This window comes from Nerophis lumbriciformis, linkage group LG04, assembly GCF_033978685.3.
Source record: "Nerophis lumbriciformis linkage group LG04, RoL_Nlum_v2.1, whole genome shotgun sequence".
Classification (NCBI taxonomy): Eukaryota; Metazoa; Chordata; class Actinopteri; order Syngnathiformes; family Syngnathidae; genus Nerophis; species Nerophis lumbriciformis.
Genome location: NC_084551.2, coordinates 12,719,502 through 12,743,297, shown reverse-complemented (window position 1 = coordinate 12,743,297; position 23,796 = coordinate 12,719,502). Strand labels below are relative to the sequence as shown.

Below are 23,796 nucleotides of genomic sequence, written 5' to 3'. Positions count from 1 at the left end.
AGGGTTAATCTGATTCCCATTTCAGATAGTCGTCCTAGCAACAATCGGCCAGTCTGCCCTGCTCCTTTGACAGGGGTGTGAGATTTTCAGGTTAGCCAGATAGAGGACTTTATTGTGAGGCTAATTTGAAATGTGAAATCCAGGATGACTTAAATTACAGAGGTCGTCTTTCTCTCATCTTCCGCCAAGGCGGGATAAGACGATGCCAAGAGAAGAGTGTGCAATTTACTCTGTTTTTTTTTTTCTTTTCTTGTAGTGTGCAGAGTAATATGATGTTGAAATCTAATGTCTTCTTTTGAAGTCTGCATTTGTTTCCCATTTGTAGCTACAGCTTCCCGTGATCTCTGCGAGATGTTTTCTCTAAAATCAGTTTGTTCTCGAGCCTTTCACTAGATAGAGTTCATGAAAAAAAAGAAATGGACAGAGGAAGAGGAAGGGGAGGGGTCATGCAGACGCACTTGCCCGAGCTCATCTCATGTGCATATCTGTGCCAATTCAGACCTTTAACATGCACAAGTGACATTTGCATTTATCCTTCAAGGTTGTTGCCATGTGCAAAGGACTACTTTTTTCCCATTGCTTTATGCAAATGAACTGAGTTGAGATTGCATGGCAACCCATTTTCTCAAAGCATTACTATTTCTGTAACACCCTAATGAAGAAGGGCCTCGGGGTTAAAAAATGCTGGCCTTGAAATACTGACAGTTTGCCTTTAAATAATAGACGTTTGTACTCAGGTGCTTGAGCCCAGACTCAAACAACAGCAACGCACAAAGAATGAAAAAAAAAAAAAACATCAACAAAGGAGAAAAAGTAGAATATGGTGGGGAATTAATAAGGTAAATCTGATGGAACTCTTGTACTATTTTTTTCTCCTTTTAAAAAGATCAGTCTTTGACCTCTGACCAAGAAGAAAAATGAGTTTACACATTCAGATACATTTTTCGGCAAATTATAAAACCTCCAACCTCAAATCGCCCTTCGAAATAGATGCTGATCTTCTGACTTCTTCCCTGCTTGTTTCGGGAAATAGTGAGATGATGCTGATAGTGAAGTACACAGCGTACCCAAAGTTCACAACAGAAAACTAAATTCCTTCTCTCTGAAAGACATTTCCTGTTTTTTTTTTCCAATTCACAGGAATGAATCCAAAAAAATATTTTACAAAATGTGGTACCTCAATTTACAAGCTTAATTGGTTCTTTGACAAAGCTCTAACACGAAACAAATTTAATCAGTGCTTGGTCCCCTAAAATATCATAATTTTAACATGTAACATGCCTTTTAACTGGTAAAAATGTAATCTATCGTACTATCCCAGCAGGCACAAGACATTGATACAACGTTGATTATACATACATGTCCTTTAAAACTGACTTCTAAACAACGTTCCAAAATAGTTGTATTTGTAAATTGAGACCACATGGGTGTCTAACAATGGATCTACGTTGGTGGTTGGGAAATGACCAAATTTCAATGGTCGAGTCACATCTAGGGATGTCCCGATCCAGGTTTTTGCACTTCCGATCCGATACCGATATTGTTTTTGCACTTCCGATCCGATACCGATACTGACCGATACCGGCCTATCCGAAAATGTATTAAAGTTTAAAGTTATTTAGCCTACTTAGTTGTCAGAATCATGTTGAAAAGGGTTTTAGTACTCTTGATAACAACAAGCCAGCTGAATTAGGGGAGTTTGAATAATACACAATGGTTGGTAACAAGAAACTGACCTGTTTATTCAAGGATAAACACAAAATAGACAAAATTATACATGACAAACAGAAATGGCATCATTGAAACCAGGGCTGGGCGATATGGCCTTTTTTTAATATTGCGATATTTTAAGGCCATATTGCGATACACGATATATATCTCGATATTTTGCCTTAGCCTTGAATGAACACTTGATGCATATAATCACAGCAGTATGATGATTCTATGTGTTTTGATTGATTGATTGAGACTTTTATTAGTAGGTTGCACAGTGAAGTACATATTCCGTACAATTGACCATTAAATGGTAACACCCGAATAAGTTTTTCAACTTGTTTAAGTCGGGGTCCACTTAAATTGATTCATGATACAGATATATACTATCAGATATATACTATCATCATAATACAGTCATCACACAAGATAATCACATTGAATTATTTACATTATTTATAATCCAGGGTGCGGAGGGGGGCGTCGGATGTAAGTGTCAAAAAGACAGCCAAAAGAGTTTGATATGAGAATAAATCTAAAGTTAAAATATAGGGTAGAAATGCACCCATTTGCAGGAAATGTAGTCTTGATTTTCAAAATGTTCTTTCAAGGCTTGCATGTCTACATTAAAACATTCTTCTTCATACTGCATTAATATATGCTACTTTTAAATTTTCATGCAGAGAAGGAAATCACAACTAAAAAAATCACTATTTTTTTCATACGGTGTTGATCTGGAAATGTTTGCCTCTGCATTTTGATGGTGTGGACGTGTGGCACCGAATGAAGATAAGCGTCTCGACAGACGTAACAATATTTGAACAATGATGACGAAAACAGTTTTCTCTGTCGTGTCCGTGTGTCGAAAATTGTTATGCGCTTATTTGTTTTATTTGATTTTGTGCGTGGCATAGATTTGCCGTGCACAGAGGACGGTTGAGCAGGCGCGCACCTTAGCGGCTGCGCTAGCATCACAGCTAACATTAGCCATGCTGCTACCTCTCTGCTGGGAGAGGACGTATACGTATGTGACGTGTGACGTGTGTAAGAAGTTGCGCTTGCTGTCTGTGAGAAGGAGACAGAAGAAGGAGGGGGAAGAGCCTGTAGTGTAATGCCAGCAGCTAAAAGCAACTGCGTGAGAATCCATAGACCTGTGGATGTGTTGAAGGTGTGCTGGAAAATGCGGAACGGAAATAGGGAGCAACAGAAAAGTGGAATGTATTATTTAAATCGGTGCGTTGGAAAAACGGACCGGAGTTTTTTTTAAACTGGATCTGGATCGGCATTTTCCCATGCCTTGCCGATACGCATTTTTTGGCAAATATCGGCGGCCGATCCGATCCAAATATCGGATCGGGACATCCCTAGTCACATCACAACCTGACATTGAATAAACCTTGTTTAAAAAGCATGTTGTTTCAATGTTGTATTTGTGTTGTCGAATACTGGTTGAAAAATTACCAAAATTCAATGGTTAAATCAACGTCAGAACCCGACATTGATTAAATGTCGTCAAAAAGCACGTTTTTTCGACTTTAAGTTTGAGTTGCTCAACGTCAGGACCTAATTCAACAAGTTCTCAACGTTGTTTTAATGTCTTGTGCCTGCTGGGATATTACCTCAACTAATGGGCTTAATTAGTTCTGTGACGGAGCTTCTAACTCAAATCACTTGTATCTTAAATCAACGTTGCTCACTAAAATTAATTCATTGGTGTTTGGCCACCCAAAAGACCACAATTTTAACATGAAACATGTCCTTTAAAAAGAAAAACAAAATTTTAGGTAAGAAATATTGTATAAAAACAATACAATCGAATGTACTACAAACAACTACAGTAGTTTTATCAAGTAACATAATAATAATGTACTTAATTAGCCTTGGAGAGTGGACTTCTATGAGCGGCTTCCCTGTCAAACACACCATCAGCAGCTTCTCTATATGTTCATGGATAAATGACGCTATTTAGATATTTCAACGTCCTTTGCAGACCTTATCGACTTATTCTGCTTCAGTAATTCAACAGTATCTCCTTCCAGCTGCTTCTTCGTCAAACACATCAGCAGCTTCTCTATATTTTTATAAATACATTTCCGCCATTTAGATATTATTTTAACATCCTAGACTCCTCCTGCTTTAGTATAATGCAGACTCGCAGTGTTACGCTCAAATTTGCTTACACTTTAATTTTATTTTGATGATTTATTTCTGTAGGGCAGCACGGTGGTACAGGGGTTAGTGCATGTGCCTCACAATACAAAGGTCCTGAGTAGTCCTGAGTTCAATCCCGGGCTCGGGATCTTTCTGTGTGGAGTTTGCATGTTCTCCCCGTGACTGCGTGGGTTCCTTCCGGGTACTTCGGCTTCCTCCCACCTGGGGATAGGTTGATTGGCAACACTAAATGGGCCCTAGTGTGTGAATGTGAGTGTGAATGTTGTCTGTCTATCTGTGTTGGCCCTGTGATGAGGTGGCGACTTGTCCAGGGTGTACCCCGCCTTCCGCCCGATTGTAGCTGAGATAGGCTCCAGCACCCCCGCGACCCCAAAATGGACAAGCGGTAGAAAATGGATGGATGGATGGATGGATGGATTTATTTCTGTAATTAAATGAATATCATCCACTTATTCTCAGCACTGTCCTTCACATGAACTTTCTTCCTTCCAGGGTTAGATAAACCATACTTGCCAACCTTGAGACCTCCGATTTCGGGAGGGAGGGGGGCGTGGTCATGGGTGGGGCTGGGCGTCGTTGGGGGCGTGGTTAAGAGGGGAGGAGTATATTGACAGCCAGAATTCACCAAGTCAAGTATTTCATACATATATATATATATATATATATATATATATATATATATATATATATATATATATATATATATATATATATATATATATACATATATATATACATATATATATGTGGCATGCCGCCACAGACGGAAACACCTCCTAGGTAACACATGAGCCAATCACCACGCCCCTACGCCAGCCTGTACCCACCCACTCTGTGCCCTATATAAACCATGGTATGTGAATGCTCCCATTAAAATCTCCTGATGATTGAGGGAACCCCCCCTCATGAAACAGGCCTGTAGAGATGAAATAGTCTTGTGATTTTTTTTCCCACACATACATATATATATATATATATATATATATATATATATATATATATATATATATATATATATATATATACAGGGGCGCCGAAAAGGGGGGGTAAAGGAGACGGATTCTAGAGGCCCATGATGGAGGGGGGCCCAGAGAGGCCCCTAATGATGATGAAATTATAATACAGAAAAAATAATGACACTGTTGGGGGCCCTGTAAAGATTCTTTTCATGGGGCCCAAAATCCCTAGCAGCGCCCCTGTATATATCTACATCCTGAAAATATGCAAACAAAACTGTGTTTAGATAATTGATACTTCAAACTTGCATAAATAAATATTAAAGAATATAACATAACTTGGCTTCTGAGAGCTTCAAAATGTAATGAATAAAATGCTAAAGTTGTTGATAAACAAGCAATTATTTTAATAATTACATATGGTCATTTTAAATGAATTATTATGATAATTTAAAATGAATTATTTCAAATATGTTTATTTTAATGTATAATTCTATGGTTGGATTTAATAAGGAGTCAGAAAAAATACAAATGAAAATACAATTAATTTTTAGCAAAATATAGTAAAAATGTATTTAGTTTTTTTTTTTTTAATTAATAAATATATTTATTTTTAGGTAAGATACACATAATTATACAATTTATCTCTAGTCTGGATGATTTAGTTCTTGTCACCCTGTTGTCCTCCCGTCAATCGGGAGAATATTTGTCCCGGGAGGTTTTCGGGAGAGGCGCTGAATTTCGGGAGTCTCCCGGAAAATTCGGGAGGGTTGGCAAGTATGAGATAAACAAACACACTGTATGTCAATCTCTACCTGTAGGCTAATGAAAACAAGTAAAACATGGTGATTTGGGCGGATCTTACCGGGTTCACTCTGGCATGCTTGTAACTCAAATGTTTTGTTTGCAACTTAAAGCATGCAAATTAGCCGAAAGTCCGCTCATATCTCAAAACACTCTTAGCATGAGGTACCAGTGTACTGGATTTTTTTTTTTAATTTGACATTGTGTCTTCTCTCCAACGAAACCTGCAGCACTTTGTCACGTAAACACATAAACACAACTCAGTAATCACCTCCGCAAGGTTTAAAAACAGGATTAGCACGGACTTTGAGACACTTGTGATTTAGGGCTATATAAATAAACATTGATTGATTGATTGATTGATTGACTTGCTGTAGTGAAGTGAAGTGAATTATATTTATATAGCGCTTTTCCCTAGTGACTCAAAGCGCTTTACATAGTGAAACCCAGGCCCGGCCCTAACCAATCTGGCGCCCTAGGCAAGATTTTAGGTGGCGCCCCCCCACATCGGCAGTGAAGTGTATATACTCACAAGAAACCGAATAGCTTTGTCTTTGACCTTTTTTTTTACTTAAAGAAAGCAAATTAACAATCAGAATAGTTAACAAGATAAAAAAAATATGAATAAATAAATGAATGCAAAAAATAAAAAATGAATATATGAAATACAATATTTTTTACATACATATTGCTTAATTTACAATAATGATGTGCACTTTAACAACTAGGCTTACAACTATAACTAATATATAAAGGGGTGGAAAAGTGACTATTGCCTGCAGGGCAAACATTAGCTAACCAGAAGGCAATAACAATGTAAACAAAAAACACCTGCTTAAAAGATCTAATACAAATGTCCCTGAGGAATGTAAGGTGGGAGTACTGTAATTACCTAACGTTACATTATTATTTTCCATAACAATTTAGCCCCCTCCACAATATTAACCCGACGTTAAAACAGAACTAGCTATTTATTGATTAGCAATTGCTGAATCATGTAACATTAGCTTAATGCTAAAAAGCCAGGTTACTATCACATTCTGTAACAGACAAATAATTTCATGTAGGCTAACGTTACCTACCTGCTACCTCTTGTCTTTTTCTCGTTTCTCCTCCTCTTCTTTTCTCTTTTTTCTTCCCTGGGCACCTGACAGTTTTGGCCGTTTTGACATCTTGTGTTGATTTTTTGATGTGGTGACGTCCGAAAAGAGTCATGATACGGGAAGGGAGGGGGCGCACCGTGCGGGGGGGGGGGGGGGGGGGGGGTGTAATGTTGTAACAAATAATATTTCCATTATATAGGCTTTACTTTGCATTTTAATTAACGTGGGATTATTTTTTGTATTTAGAAATAATAGTACCAACTTTTTTTTTTTTTTCTCCAACATTTGTGGCACTGGCGTGGCGCCCCCTGATGGACGGCGCCCTTAGCATTTGCCTATACGGCCTATGCCACGGGCCGGCCCTGGTGAAACCCAATATCTAAGTTACATTTAAACCAGTGTGGGTGGCACTGGGAGCAGGTGGGTAAAGTGTCTTGCCCAAGGACACAACGGCAGTAACTAGGATGGCGGATGCGGGGATCGAACCTGCAACCCTGAAGTTGCTGGCACGGCCGCTCTACCAACCGAGCTATACCGCCCCGTAGTCTCCGAATTGTCTTGTTTATGGCCATTCAGAGCTGCGTATTAATGCGTCTTTAATCATGAAAATAAGCAAATGATAAACGTTTGTTATCTGTCCCCATCCAGAAGACGAAGAGCAAGGTCCCGGTGGTGCTGAGCAGTGGCCCCAAGTGGCTGCTGGATGTGACTTGGCAGGGAGCAGAGGACAACAAAAACAACTGTGTGGTGTACAGCAAAGGTAAGCAAGCAACGCAGCATCCTGTTATCTCTCCACACTGCAACACAACACACCACAGCACCGCCGCTAAGACACAGACGATCCACTCAACTCCCACCTGTCTGTCTCCTGGCCTTTTTTTTTTTTTTTTTTTTTTGTACTTTCTCTCTTCTGCGCTACACGCTTCTCCATGCCACAAATGTTCTCAAATGTTCTTAAGAACAAGCACTTGCTTGAACATTGCACGCGCACACTCCCTGGCTATCGGTTTTTCTCATCCGGCAAGTCATTTATATCACTAAAAGCCTGATTAAAAAGTGAGAAACATCACTTGACACACAAAGTTAATGGTCTTTAGATTTCACAACGTAATTAATGCCTCCTCCCCCCCCTTTATACGGTGTCTTCGAGGAGATAACAAGCGAGGCAGGAATCGAGATCAGGTTGCAAATTCGCCACATATATTCATGTTGTTGGACTGTGTAACTACAAATAAAGCAATAAATACAACAAAGCAATTAATGAGAGCGCTACAGTATGGTGCACAAGTCTAGGCTATTAGGAGTTAATGACATTCACAGTAAATATAAGGGCAGATACAATTAGCAGCTTATGCTGCGCTCCACTGAGTGAGTTACAGTATACTATCGATGGCCATTGCAGCATTGCTTCAGTAAAACAAATAATTTCGTTTCTACCTTAGGGATAGGAATGTAACGATGTGAACATTTCATATCACAGTTATTATGACCAAAATGATCACATTCATCATTATTCACGGTACAGTCGTCCCTCGTTTATCGCGGTTAATTGATTCCGGGCATGAAACAAATTGCCACGAAGTATCCATCCATCCATTTTCTACCGCTTGTCCCTTCTGGAGCCTATCTCAGCTGCATTCGGGCGGAAGGCGGGGTACACCCTGGACAAGTCGCCACTTCATCGCAGGGCAAACACAGATAGACAGACAACATTCACACTCACATTCACACACTAGGGCCAATTTAGTGTTGCCAATCAACCTATCCCCAGGTGCATGTTTTTGGAGGCCAAATTCATATAATTGACATCGTTATATCATGCAACTCTAGTGACCTGTGCCACTTAAAAAATAGCGGTTCTCTTATCGATGCTTCCGGGTGGGTATGACGTCATTACGCAACATGCGTACTGCGTAAATGGGTTATTCTTGTATAGCGCTTTTCTACCTTCAAGGTACTCAAAGCGCTTTGACACTTATTTCCACATTCACCCATTCACACACTGATGGTGGGAGCTGCCATGCAAGGCCCTAACCACGACCCATCAGGAGCTAGGGTGAAGTGTCTTGCTCAAGGACACAACGGACGTGACGAGTTTGGTAGAAGGTGGGGGATTTAACCAGGAACACTCATGCTGTGTAGTGACGTCAGATCTCCAGATGGCGATGCGCTCTGAAGTAGGAATCATTAAATATATAAATCTAATATTTTCATTGCTACAGTATAAAAAAAATTGTTTATGACCTTCTAAATACGCTTTTTGACATTCTGAGAGCTCTCTAGACATGAAATAATAAATAATATAATAATAATATAATATAAATATATAATATAAATATAATATAAAATAAATATAAAATAAATAATATAAATAATAACATAAAATAAACATAAAGTCACCTTGACACTCTTTTAATGCAATGTGAAGTGAAGTGAATTATATTTATATAGCGCTTTTCTCTAGTGACTCAAAGCGCTTTACATAGTGAAACCCAATATCTAAGTTACATTTTTAAACCAGTGTGGGTGGCACTGGGAGCAGGTGGGTAAAGTGTCTTGCCCAAGGACAGTGACTAGGATGGCAGAAGCTGGGATCGAACCTGCAACCCTCAAGTTGCTGACACGGCCACTCTACCAACCGAGCTATACCGCCCCAATGCAGTAGTTGCTGCCTAAGGCTGAGCCAATCAGTGGCCATGATACTAAACAGCATACTCTGACTGGTTTGGTCAATACTACTGAAGTATTGATATTGAAGTTTATTTAGCCAAAATGCTTAATTTGGGTCAAAAATGTCGTAGAATATGCTTAAAGAGTATTTTAAATCTGTGATGTCACGAAGCCGCAATATTTCAATTACGAGGGACTACTGTATTGCTAGATATTGTTTATATATATATTGTATTGTTTAACATGCTGCCTCTGATCCAGACAAGCCTATGTGTATTACTTACGTCATCACAACTTTCGGTTTCAGCAGCGCTGCTCCGATGATTTTTCGGTGGCTACATTTGTGGTGCAAAACAAGTCAATATTGCAAAAATAATAATAATAATAAAAAAAAAAGGAGAATGAGTACGTGTTGTGTGTCTCTTGAGTAAAACCTGGAGACGTGTGTGCACGGAGAAAATACTTGCTGCAATTGAGCCCGTTGTTAACATAAAATTGGCTACAAAAGTACGTTTTTCTGCACAATCACTTTTATAACTTGCTTTGTGAGTGTTTCTGCAAGATCTAGAAGCATTCCCAGTTTACAAATGACACCTTGCCCCACCCTGTCCAAAAGTATCATAATGTATCTTTTTTGAAAACATACAGTTAAAATATGTCACTTGAAAACAAACATCACCACTGTTTTTTCCAGACATGGTTGAAAATAAACTTTATAAGCAACATATAGATTCACCCCGTCACAACCCACTCGACATCCATTGCATTCGGTCTCCCCTAGAGGGGTGGGGGTTACCCACATATGCGGTCCTCTCCAAGGTTTCTCATAGTCATTCACATCGACGTCCCACTGTGGTGAGTTTTTCCTTGCCCTTATGTGGGCTCTGTAACGAGGATGTCGTTGTGGCTTGTGCAGCCCTTTGAGACACTTGTGATTTAGGGCTATATAAATAAACATTGATTGATTGATTGATTGATTGACAACACACCTCCACACTCTGCGATTGACACACACTTGCATAAAAAAAGCTGCTTTTACCATCATTTATGTCACTGAATGTCGCACGTCAGTGTTATTATGCGCATGCCACGATTAGATGAAAATAATACTTCAACCCACCTTTTCTTGTGTTTCCTCAAACCAACTCGTACACTAGGAAAGAGATTTATATGGCGCCATTCGTCGCGGTTTACCTGACACATAAAACGCGACAAATGGGGGATACACAATCCACTTTAGCCGCCAGACGGCAGTATTGTTGAATATCTTAAAATGTATTTTGTGGCAATTCCAACTTTGACCTCAGTCGCCATGTAGAGTGGCACTTTCTATCATTTTCAACAGACTGCATTGTAAGACGATTAACCCCCCCATCTTCTTCTCACTCATATGAATCACTTCACTACTGTAATGTCGCAATGTCGTCGTTCAGCAGCGTATCCAATTTTGTAAAGACCCAAATGTCGTGGAAAAATAAACACAAAAGTACTTTTGATTTATAATATTTATTTTATAAACATAGAGCCGGTGGGAAGGCAATAAATGAGAAGAAATATATTGAAGATCCTGTGGCAGCAGTCTCGCTCAGCAAAGAGGGAGTACGCTTGCCGACATAGAATGTTCAAGAATGCCCACATATGTACGTCCATCATCATTATGCATGAACCCTATGACTTGACGTTTTGGTCATTGTTTGTATAAGTCCGAAAATATGAAAATCTCCATAGGTCCCCTTTTAGTAAATGTAGCGGAGTAAAGTTAGTATGAAAATATCACTGTGTCTGAAGGGGTGTTTACATCTTGCCTTGGTTCATTGTCAAGAACAGGGTTTAAAAAGGTGGTGACCGCTGCTCTAAAAACACAAGAGGCTATATCAGGTGTGTCAAACGTATGGCCCACGGGCCTTAATCCGGCCCGCAAAATGAGTTTGCTAAGTAAAAAAATGAGCTGCAATTTTTTAAATGAAAGCAACTGCCGTTCTAAATGTGTCCGTTGGATGCCACAATAGCAATTTCAGCATGAACCTCATCCACATCACACCGTTTAAAGATGACGTGTCAGCTGACTTTAAGTGCCCTCTGGATTGGCTTCCGCCACTCCAATCAGCGCAGGTGCAAGCAATCAAATACTCCTGTTGTGGCTGGCAGCAGACTAATGCTGTAGCGACACACAATAACTTATTTCATTGTAAATTATCCACTCAACAGATAAAATAACGAAATGGTAGGATGCAAAGACTTAAGTCAACATGACTATCATCGTTGTAGTAAAATTCTGTGTAGCACTCGCAGTTTGTTGACGGCACGGTGTGCACAATGAACTCCATTGTAAAAAATGTGTGTTTCAAAATTTTTTGTTTGTTCTAATTTATGTTTTGCTCTAAAGGCCTTAGTGGCCACATGCGTGGACAGCACTTTTTAGCTCTTATTTCCAAAATTGTGTACACTACTGAATTGGGGTCTTATGGCCCTTATGTGGACACTTATACTGTCATCTGGTGGTGTCAGAAGAGTATAACATATATTGGAATTTGGAAAAAAAAAGTGTAAAAATAAGAATTAGCATGTCACTAAACATGAAGTACACGTTTGTTACTTATGGACTAAGTACGTCATATAAAAAGATGATTCTTAGTTTTTTATTCTAATTAGGGTCCAATAAGCCCAAATAGCAAAGAGAAATAAAAAACATGTAAACAAACAGCTTTGGCCTTAAGAGGTTTAAATCTACCATTTCACATTGGTTAAGTTTGTAATTATGTTATCTTTAATTTGGCTATTATTGTGTCATTTTGACTATTGTTTTGATTATATCATAATTGTAATATTTGAATGATGATAAATGAATGTGTTGTGGCAGTTGTGGATGTTTGAGGAAACACTCGGTTGCTTTTCCAAACACGTCTTTAATGGTGAACTGCCAACATAAGAATGCTAAACAAGAAGTGCTTAAAGTTTAGTGGCTTTGTAAAAACACTGAGACAAAGTCTAAGTGCATTGCGTTCATCATGGTGTTTTGAAACTGCACAATTTTTTTCCCTCAGAATTTTTGTGTTTGCCAAAAGGAGTATTTGAAATGTGTACATTTTCAGAATGTGTTTGTCCAATTTTTGGGCAAAGTAAGATAAAGAAAACAATTTTGAAGTTGTCTTTATTTTTTAAATTATTATGCCATTATTTTCCCAGTTGGGCCTGCGTGGGAATATATTTTCCTCCATGCAGCCCCTGAGCTAAAATGACTTTGACACCCCTGGGCTAAATAATCCACTGCCATAATTTCCTCAGTGTGTTGAATTGTGTCCAAGCAAATTGTAGAGCGCATGTTGCAGATCGTACAACAGGATGCTTAAAAAGTGTGGACAGTACTGACACCGAGGCTTCTGAAGCGTCACGTCTAATAAACTCACCTGGCTTCTATAACCATAATTGGGTTTTTACGGGTGTTAACGAGTGAGGCACAACAAAATAAATACATAAATAATGATATGTGTTTGGGATTGCGCGGGGTGAAGAAAAGAGTCTCCATTTATCGCTCTTCAAAAATGATTACCCATGACAATACACCCAAAGCTGAACTGGAGCTTCTTCTGCCTCAAAGTGAATAAGTGGCAGGAGTGGGATTTGCAACCGGGATTTTCGGTCTACGAATTCTCATCTACTAATCACTAGACTGCTCTGGGGAGTTATCCTCTTAACCGGCTACTTAACTTTGTGCTCTTTATCACCAGATCATTAAAGTTTTGATAAGCTGTTAAAGAAGATTATGCACTTCTTTAAAATCGTCTAATCGTTTTGCAAGCAGACTTACTGTATGGAACAAAAATGGAGGACCAATAACAGGATTTGTCCCTTTTTTGTTTGTTTGAGCAGGACAATTTGCTCTGCCATTCTTCATACATGCATGATGAGGTAGCATCTCACATAACATGTGCAGCATCACTTACATAAGTGTGGGTCGCTTTGTTTGTCACTTTCATTTTGACCTTAATGAATTAGTCTCCCCCCTTTGATTAGTGACACTTGTTCTGCATTAGGTTTTATATCGGAAAATCCTGCAAGCGAATCATTGAACCCTGATAGAATTTAAAGAAGTACTTAAAGGGGAACATTATCACAATTTCAGAAGAGTTAAAACCATTAAACATCAGTTCCCAGTGGCTTATTTTATTTTTCGAAGTTTTTTTCAAAATGTTACCCATCACGCAATATCCCTGAAAAAAAGCTTCAAAGTGCCTGATTTTAACCATCGTTATATACACCCGTCCATTTTCCTGTGACGTCACACAGTGATGCTGTCAAGACTTGGACTATGGCTTGATTTGTTCTCCCGAGGTGCAAGTGAATTGGACTGGTCAAGGCTTGAAGGTGGGTACATGATTTATTAAAATTATCAAAAAAAGGAATAAACGAAAAGCACGCACAGGGGCGGAGGTACAAAACTTGACTAACGAAAACAAAAGACTTGCACGGGGGCAAAAAACTATGAACAACAAAAAAACACTAACTGTGGCAATAATAAACAAACTTACTTGGCATGGACATGAAGTGCGCAGAGGTGGACAGAGTGTGACAGGGGGCATAAATGCGGTGATGTCGTCAGGACGAACAACAGAAAATGAAAAGCTTAAATAACAGACATGATTAACGAAAACAGGTGCGTGACTCAAAACGTGAAACAGGTGCGTGACGTGACAGGTGAAAACTAATGGTTGCTATGGTGACAAACAAGAGTGCACAATGAGTCCAAATGTGGAACAGGTGAAACTAATGGGTAATCATGCAAACAAGACAAGGGAGTGAAAAGCCAGAAACTAAACAAAACATGACTTAAAACAAAACATGATTACACAGACATGACAGATGCCAATACAAACAAACAGCAAGGTATAGCGACATTAGCTCGGATTCAGACTCGGATTTCAGCGGCTTAACACTGTCTGATAAGATAATTACTAACAACTATGAACTAGGTTTACAGCATATGAAATACATTTGGCAACAACATGCACTTTGAGAGTGCAGACAGCCCATTTCAGGCGCGCTAAGAACATATATTTTTCCACGATTTCAGCACTCAGGTTAACCATACCTAAATAGACACAAAATACTGCATTACACAAGACTACCCGAATGTACTCGAATGATTGAAAAAAATAAATGTTATTAAGCTAAATTATTGGTAAACACAGTTTATGTATAATAATTTACGTAAAACCGCGAGTAATGAATAAAGTTTTCATCAATTAATATATTCTGTAGACATACCCTCATCCGCTCTCTTTTCCTGAAAGCTGATCTGTCCAGTTTTGGAGTTGATGTCAGCAGGCCAGGGAAGCTAGGGTCGATATTCTTCTCTTGATCATCTTCGGTGGCATAAGGGACGGTGTGAGCCAAGACATCCAGGGGGTTTAGCTCGCTCGTCTGCGGAACAAACTGCCGCCATTGCTTGCCGTGCTACGGAGGTCCTTTGTCCCTGAATAGCTCACACACTCCGGCAGATTCAATGGGGGTCTGGCGGAAGATTTCTTTGACTTTATCGTTGGAAATGCATCTGCTTTGAGTGTCGCAGGATATCCACACATTCTTGCCATCTCTGTCGTAGCATAGCTTTCGTCGGTAAAGTGTGCGGAACAAACGACTGACCATTTCGTCGGCTTTCCCCACAGCCTCGTATTTTGAACAAATTTCGTCCAATTTCTTGCCACTTTCGCATCTTTGGGCCACTGGTGCAACTTGAATCCGTCCCTGTTTGTGTTGTTACACCCTCCGACAACACACCGACGAAAGTGAGAAAATGTCGGATTGCTTCCCGATGTGACGTCACAATGTGACGTCATCGCTCCGAGAGCGAATAACAGAAAGGCGTTTAATTCGCCAAAATTCACCCATTTAGAGTTCGGAAATCGGTTAAAAAAATGTATGGTCTTTTTTCTGCAACATCAAGGTATATATTGACGCTTACATAGGTCTGGTGATAATGTTCCCCTTTAAAATGTTGTATCGGAAGTCAAATATCTTCTGCTACATCACATTAACAGTTTCAAAAACATCAGTCAACAGCGTTATTTGTCATTCCTAAATATTTTTGTATTGCAGTAATGCAAGGATTTTTTAAACAGTTTTCCAGCTGTACTTTACACCACATTTTTGACCTCGGGCCCCAACTATTCCACAACAGAGGGTGTTGGGGCCCACTCAAATATTAACACTGAATTAGTAATCTTACTCTTGATTTTAATAGTATTCAATTATTATATATAACCTACTTATTGTTTAACAGGGTAAACCTTGTCAAATGATATGAAACCATGTGTTATTATTACCATGTGTTAAGATTATCATCAAGGCTTAGGTCAAGTTGATTAGAAAAATAAATACTAACCAAATATACTGCATAAGAAGGGACTAAAAAAACTGATGAAAAATACATTTACCGTATTTTTCGGAGTATAAGTCGCACCGGAATATAAGTCGCACCTGCCGAAATTGCATAATAAAAAAGGAAAAAAACATGATAAGTCGCTCTGGAGCCCGGCCAAACTATGAAAAAAACTGCGACTTATAGTCCGAAAAATACAGTACATACAAAATGTTGTGGTAAAATAAATACGCTAAATTAATAATAAGTTTGTTTCTTAACCAAACTGTCAATAAAATTAACATGCAAATGAAAATACAGCTCAATGACTTTAGTCATAATTTTTGCGCTTAGGAAACTTCTTTATGACTTTAGCTACAGACTTCTTCTATCTTTGATATTGTCGTTACTTCCGCAAATAGTCAAAAAGTCTATTACAACTGAGTACCACCGTGGCCAGTACGGACCACAGCTGAAAAACTAATCTTTTTTGATGGCCTTCGAGGGAGAGCTTGCGGTCCAACAATGGGCCCCCGGGCCTATGGTTAAGAAACACTGCCTTATACCATGCCACAAACTAAAACTGTTAGAATGTTTCTCCTTAAAGAGGACCTTTTCTTTTTCGGACTTATACAGTAAATGTTGGATTCTGGTTTGAAACAATGCGAAAGCATCAACTGATAAGGTTTACACATTTGGGCGCGAGCTTGCACGCAGTTTTGGATGCTTCGGTTCACGGGGTTTTGCAGTCTGGCTAAGTTGTGACGTCACAGTAAGGTGGACTTACTTACCCCCTCTGCTTCAGCCTATGAGGAAACACACAAAAAAAGTTGAGAAAGTATTATTCTCTTATAAGTGTGGCATGCGAAAACGCAGTGACATAAAGGCTGCTAAAAGCAGCTGATTTTTATGCAACTCTGAATCAATCAAAAAATATGGAGGTATACCTAATTTTGTGACCAGGTGAATCTATGTAATGTTTGTAAAGTTTATTTTCAACTGTGTCTGAAAAAAAATTGCGGCGACAACTTTAAGATATACATTTAAACAGTGTACATTTTCAAAAGATAAATGATACTTTTGGAGAGGGTGGGATGTGGTTTTATTTGCAATGTGGGAAACGCCTCCAGAATCTACCAAAAATATTCAAAACTCACGTTATAAAAATGACTGCATAGCAGTGACGTGCAGTCAGGGGAGGCAGGTGAGGCGGGGCCTCACGTGCCATCATGGAAAGAAAAAAAAAAAATAATAATAATAATAATTTAATTGTTATATGTATCCAGTGATTATACTATAAAGTTATTTTCCATTTAACTTCACCAGTTTTATATTATTTTTTATTCAAAATCGCTGAATTTTCACATTTGCCGTTTAAATACTGAGAAGAGAAAAGGTGAGTCAGCAGCCAGTTGAGGCACGTCACTGAGTTGAGCCTCACCATTGATTGCGCAATGACTCGGCTAACTGCTGGCCTGCTGTGCAGTGAGACCGTATTGCTATATGAATTATATTATACATTTCCATAGTTTAGTTAGCTGAGGTATATAATGTACAGTGTATTTTGTCAACAACTGTATGTGTGTAATGTATTTCTTGTGCTGAGCAATCATAAAACTGCTGCGAAGACGCAGTGTGTGAGTCTCGCAGTAATCCCGCCTCCTGGTGGTAGAGGGCGGTAGTGATCCCAGGGAGCATTTCTGCGACTACTCGGCTGCAGAAGAAGTGACAACAAGCAGCAACAGTTAGCAGCGATCGTTTATTTTTTCCTCTTGCCTGGACTATTAACATGGAGGATTACATATCTAAAAAAAAAAACAGTTTTCTAAACTGGACTTTTAATCAAAGCAGGAGGTAATACTTAAAGGAAGATCTCCATCGAGACAGAGAGACTTTTAAAACTGAAGAAAGATAAGGAAGACTTCTATAAACAAGTTATCGATGCTTTTGTTCAAAAGGAGCTGTGCATGGACTTCATTTATAAGTAAAGGTAAGACCATAATAACGTTTTTTTTAATTAAATGTACTTTTTGTGTGCTACAGTTTGTATGTGTAAAGTTAAAGTTAAGTTAAAGTACCAATGCTAGTCACACACTATGCGTGGTGAAATTTGACCCATCCCCTTGCTCACCCCCTGGGAGGTGAGGGGAGCAGTGGGCAGCAGCGGCGCCGCGCCCGGGAATCATTTTTGGTGATTTAACCCCCAATTCCAACCCTTGATGCTGAGTGCCAAGCAGAGAAGAATGCTGGTATGAGCTTTTAAACATAACCCGTTAACTGCTGCCAATCAAATGGTGAATAAGATACTCTTTAGGGTTCATATGTTTGTAAATATGACTGTGATGAAGTCAGTGCCTCACCAGCCATGAACCTCACCGCACGTCACTGCTGCATAGTCAATACATTTTATATCCAAATCACAAGGAAGTGTTTTCAATTATTTTATTGATTAAATTCATCACAGGTCCCTTTTTAACTTTTTCATCAATGACTGAATGCAACTTTTCAATCATTTTTTTCCCCCCACACAGATCTGTGTCTAAATGAATTGTATTGCCAAAATTCTTACACATTTTTGCTCTTGGCACATTTTTTTGTGCACTGGGATGGAGTTTTAAAAAAAAGTGTTTGATGCTATTGAATGGCTTCAGCTCTTGAGAGCAAAGTCAGTCTGGGGCTCGATTTATTCCGCCATTTTTCTTCTGCGCCTGTGTTAAAATGTTTCAACATGCATGCCTATGTGCGTGTGTGTGTGGGTGTGTGTGTGCACGTGTGTGTGTAATGTAGGTGGGTGGGTGCAGCCTCTGCAGGGGACTGTGTAATGAAAAAAAAAAAAAAATGCAAAACATTGAATTTAATATTGAATTGTGGTCGTTTTGGAGCTGGAATGCGTAGATGGCAGTGTGGGTTGATTAAAGCCTCCAACTGCAACTTTCCTTCCACCTTGAAAAGCTGGGGTCCAGATTGTTTATATCTCCACCCTGTGCTGCTTCCCCCTCTGTCAGCTGCTTCATTGCTCCTTGAGATGTGTTACTTATGAAAAACAGCGAATATCTCACTGCACAGTATGCTCACATAATATGTTTTGGCTCACGTTTCAGTGGTCTCGCCTTTCTTTATGGCTGCTTGCAAAGATAGTAGCCGTTCACTTTGGATGCCTGCCAGCGTGAATCTATGTGCAAGTATCTGACTGCTGATTGGTTTGAGTGGCTACAGAGTACTATTGTGTGTTCTGCCCTGAGATTTCTGCTTATACACTTTGTAGGACTGCTCGTCATTTGTCCGCAGCACTTCCAGAAGTGAGATGAATATATGAAGTGGCAGTAAAAGTGAAAATGATTCAGCTCTAAGAGCAGTGTTTCACAGCCCTCTCCTCGCATCCTGCCATTCCTCCATTATTTACATTTTGCGGGTTGCCACTTGTTTTATGGACAAACATAAACCGCAGTATAACAACCAGAACTATATAACATTCATTCCCTGTGTCCCTTTAATATCAGCGCTCAGAATTAAAGTATATATTTCTCTTCAAATAAATGATAATTACATAAAATTACATGGACAAACACACACACATATGCATGTTTAATACAATACAGTATATTCTCTATCTAGAGAGTAAGGAGAACACAAGAAAACCTCCCTTATTTTAGATTCTGGAGGTTGGCAAATATGCTTATATATAATGAATGAGGTGGAAAGTGGAACAAGCAGCTGGATGGTTGGGTTAGGTCCCCCACAGGGCGCCCTAGGTGATCAGCACCATGACATGCACTTGTCATAGTGTAACAAAACTAAAACTATCTTTTTAGTATTTTTTAGCTTTTAAAGTGAGTTTTTTTCGAAAACAATGATTGTCACACACACACTAGCTGTGGTGAAATTTGTCCTCTGCATTTGACCCATCCCCTTGTTCACCCCCTGGGAGGTGAGGGGAGCAGTGGGCAGCAGCGGTGGCCACGCTCGGGAATAATTTTTGGTGATTTAAACCCCAATTCCAACCCTTGATGCTGAGTGCCAAGCAGGGAGGTAATGGGTCCCATTTTTAAGGTCTTTGGTATGACTCGGCCGGGGTTTGAACTCACAGAGATCGGTTGGGTGTGAGTTCAAACCCCCGCCGAGTCATACCAAAGACTATAAAAATGGGACCCACAACCTCCCTGCTTTGACAGCAGATTTGATAGTCGATTGTTCATGTCTGTCTAATAAATGATCAACAACATTTAAAATTGTATATGTGCATTAATTTAAAAAGAAGTGATTATTTATTTTAGAATAATTGCTATGATATGAAAATGGGTAGGATTAAATAAGCTCTGCTTCTTCATACTCCTTTTCGTACATGCTCTAATGCAGTGGTTCTCAACCTTTTTTCAGTGATGTACCCCCTAATCAGAGCAAAGCATTTTTGGTTGAAAAAAAGAGATAAAGAAGTAAAATACAGCACTATGTTATCAGTTTCTGATTTATTAAATTGTATAACAGTGCAAAATATTGCTCATTTGTAGTGGTCTTTCTTGAACTATTTGGAAAAAAAGATATAAAAATAACTAAAAACTTGTTGAAAAATAAACAAGTGATTCAATTATAAATAAAGATTTTTACACATAGAAGTAATCATCAACTTAAAGTGCCCTCTTTGGGGATTGTAATAGAGATCCATCTGAATTCATGAACTTAATTCTAAACATTTATTTTGTTGAAGTATTATTCAATAAATATTTTTATAAAGGATTGGGGAGGAGATCTTGCCCCAAGTGGAGGAGTTCAAGTACCTCGGAGTCTTGTTCACGAGTGAGGGAAGAGTGGATCGTGAGATCGACAGGCGGATCGGTGCGGCGTCTTCAGTAATGCGGACACTGTATCGATCCGTTGTGGTGAAGAAGGAGCTGAGCCGGAAGGCAAAGCTCTCAATTTACCGGTCGATCTACGTTCCAATCCTCACCTATGGTCATGAGCTTTGGGTTATGACCAAAAGGACAAGATCACGGGTACAAGCGGCCGAAATGAGTTTCCTCCGCCGGGTGGCGGGGCTCTCCCTTAGAGATAGGGTGAGAAGCTCTGCCATCCGGGAGGAGCTCAAAGTAAAGCCGCTGCTCCTCCACATCGAGAGCAGCCAGATGAGGTGGTTCGGGCATCTGGTCAGGATGCCACCCGAACGCCTCCCTAGGGAGGTGTTTAGGGCACGTCCGACCGGTAGGAGGCCACGGGGAAGACCCAGGACACGTTGGGAAGACTATGTCTCCCGGCTGGCCTGGGAACGCCTCGGGGTCCCACAGGAAGAGCTGGACGAAGTGGCTGGGGAGAGGGAAGTCTGGGCTTCCCTGCTTAGGCTGCTGCCCCCGCGACCCGACCTCGGATAAGCGGAAGAAGATGGATAGATGGATGGATGGATATTTATAAAGGATTTTTGAATTGTTGCTATTTTTAGAATATTTTTAAAAAATCTCACGTACCCCTTGGCATACCTTCAGGTACCCCCAGGGGTACGTGTACCCCCATTTGAGAACCACTGCTCTAATGAAACAACTGGAATTGTGTGATGCACTACAGTGTATTGTATGCATGTTCGAAATAAACTGAACAGAACTGAAAAAAGTCTAGATTTTAGAATGATTTGTAAATAACACTTAAACGAATAATCATTGCAACAGAATATACATCAAACCTTTACCTAAATAAATGATTAATGACTTAGTATAGGGTTTCATTTTTACTCAGTATTATATACTGGATTATTTGTGCATTCATCGTCACACATCACTTCTTAAATTGAGCTTATTGTTGCAATGTTATTAAAACTCCACTAATGTAATCACAATGAATACATATACAGTATACTAATTCTTGTGTTGGAAAGTGTGTACATTTGTTGGAACAATCATAGGACATTTATTTGCAACCCAAGTTTGTGTTGCATGTTTCTACTCCATTGCTACAGTGGTCATTTGAAAGCAGAGTTTCAATCCCTAAACTGTAGAAGGCTGTATGATTACATTCTCAAAATAAGAAGCAGCAAGGGTCCTGAAGTGACATCGGTGTAGTGCAATATCTGCTTTTCTCAGGCCTTCACTGTGGCCCTGTTTGTTTTACATTAAACTCCCTTGAAGAGCCTTAGCAGCCAGCCATTACTAAAGCGTTCAACTCTACCACTGTGCTAACTCATTATCGAGAAATCCACCTGGAACTCCCACAATGCTCTCCTCCACACTCTGACAATTTCTTTGAAGCGCAGAAGTTCTGGAAACAGGCTGCAAGTCTGCAGAGTAATTATGTGTTACAGTAAGAGTGGAGCGCCAGGAGTGAACGAGGATGACAGACAGGGACCCGGAGAGAAAGATAGGAACCAGTTGGGAATTTTCTGTGCAGATAAACAACAGATTGATAAAGAAAGTGAAAAATAGAAGACATTTAACAAAGACTCGTTGTGAATTCTCCCTGATTGGAAGACTTTTGGTTGTGTCAAGCTGTTCGTGAAAGATACAACCTGTATTATCCTTTACTCTGAACGATCACTCGTCAAGTAACTCCAACATGAATATTGAAAACAATAATTGTATGTATTTATCTTTTACAGTGTTTGTGGGATTTTCCTTATGCAAATTGCAGTATTTGATATGCAGAACAAACTGGGGAGTTTCCATATTTAAGTAAGAATAATAATTATCATTATTCTTCTACAAAAAAAATATTGCATACATCAGGGGTGTCAAACCTACGGATCCGGCCCGCAAACCGGTTTTATCCGGCCCACGGGATGACTTTGCCAAGTATAAAAATGAGCCGAAATTTTGGAATGACATAAACTTCTGTTCTAAATGTGTCCACTAGATGTCACAATAGCAATTAATTGTATCTTTGTAGATGATGCTACATACTGTATGTCAAAAAAATTAATAAACCACATGATGTTAGTGCACCAGTCGAGGAAAATGAGCAAACTACGTGAATAATAGGGCTGCGAATCTTTGGGTGTCCCACGCTTCGATTCAATATCGATTCTTGGGGTCACGATTCGATTCAAAATCGATTGTTTTCGATTCAACGCGATTCTCGATTCAAAAACGATATTTTCCCGATTCAAAAGGATTCTCTATTCATTCAATACATAGGATTTCAGCAGGATCTACCCCAGTCTGCTGACATGCAAGCAGAGTAGTAGATTTTTGTAAAAAGCTTTTATAATTGTAAAGGACAATGTTTTATCAACTGATTGCAATAATGTACATTTGTTTTAACTATTAAATGAACCAAAAATATGACTTATTTTATCTTTGTGAAAATATTGGACACAGTGTGTTGTCAAGCTTATGAAATGCGATGCAAGTGTAAGCCACTGTGACACTATTGTTTTTTTTAATTTTATTTTATAAATGTCTAATGATAATGTCAATGAGGGATTTTTAATCACTGCTATGTTGAAATTATAACTAATATTGATACTGTTGTTGATAATATTCATTTTTGTTTCACTACTTTTGGTTTGTTCTGTGTCGTGTTTGTGTCTCCTCTCAATTGCTCTGTTTATTGCAGTTCTGAGTGTCGCTGGGTCGGTTTGGTTTTGGAATTGGATTGCATTGTTATATATATATATATATAAAATAAAATAAAAAAAGAATATTTAAAAAAAATGAGAATCCATTCTGAATCGCACAACGTGAGAATCGCGATTCGAATTCGAATCGATTTTTTCCCACACCCCTAGTAAATAACATCCTGTAATTTGATTTTGATATATTTTATCTTGATAGATTGAAATTTAACACCAAGGAGTTGACTGATGAACATTATAGCACAGTTTATTCAGACAAATAAAGGTAGAATACTATTAAAGGCAACATGTAAGTGTACAAAAAAAACCAACAACATTATGATTTGTACATTTTCAGAATGTGCTTGTTCTATTTTTAAACAAAGAAAACAATCTGAAGTTGTCTTTATTTTTAAGTTATCGTGCCGTGATTTTACCAGTCCGGCCCATTTGGGAGTAGATTTTTCTCCATGTGGCCTTCGATCTAAA

The 23,796-nt window shown here is 39.1% G+C and overlaps 1 protein-coding gene across 1 annotated transcript in view; it reads left to right on the top strand.

Annotated features, from left to right (window-relative positions):
* The window catches only part of zfpm2a (zinc finger protein, FOG family member 2a), a 321,980-nt gene that overhangs the window by 166,965 nt on the left and 131,219 nt on the right, over positions 1 to 23,796 (top strand). The window contains exon 5 of the mRNA XM_061949110.2: positions 7,397 to 7,508. Within this exon, the coding sequence (XP_061805094.2) occupies positions 7,397 to 7,508 (112 nt within the window). The remainder of the gene's footprint in view (positions 1 to 7,396; positions 7,509 to 23,796) is intronic.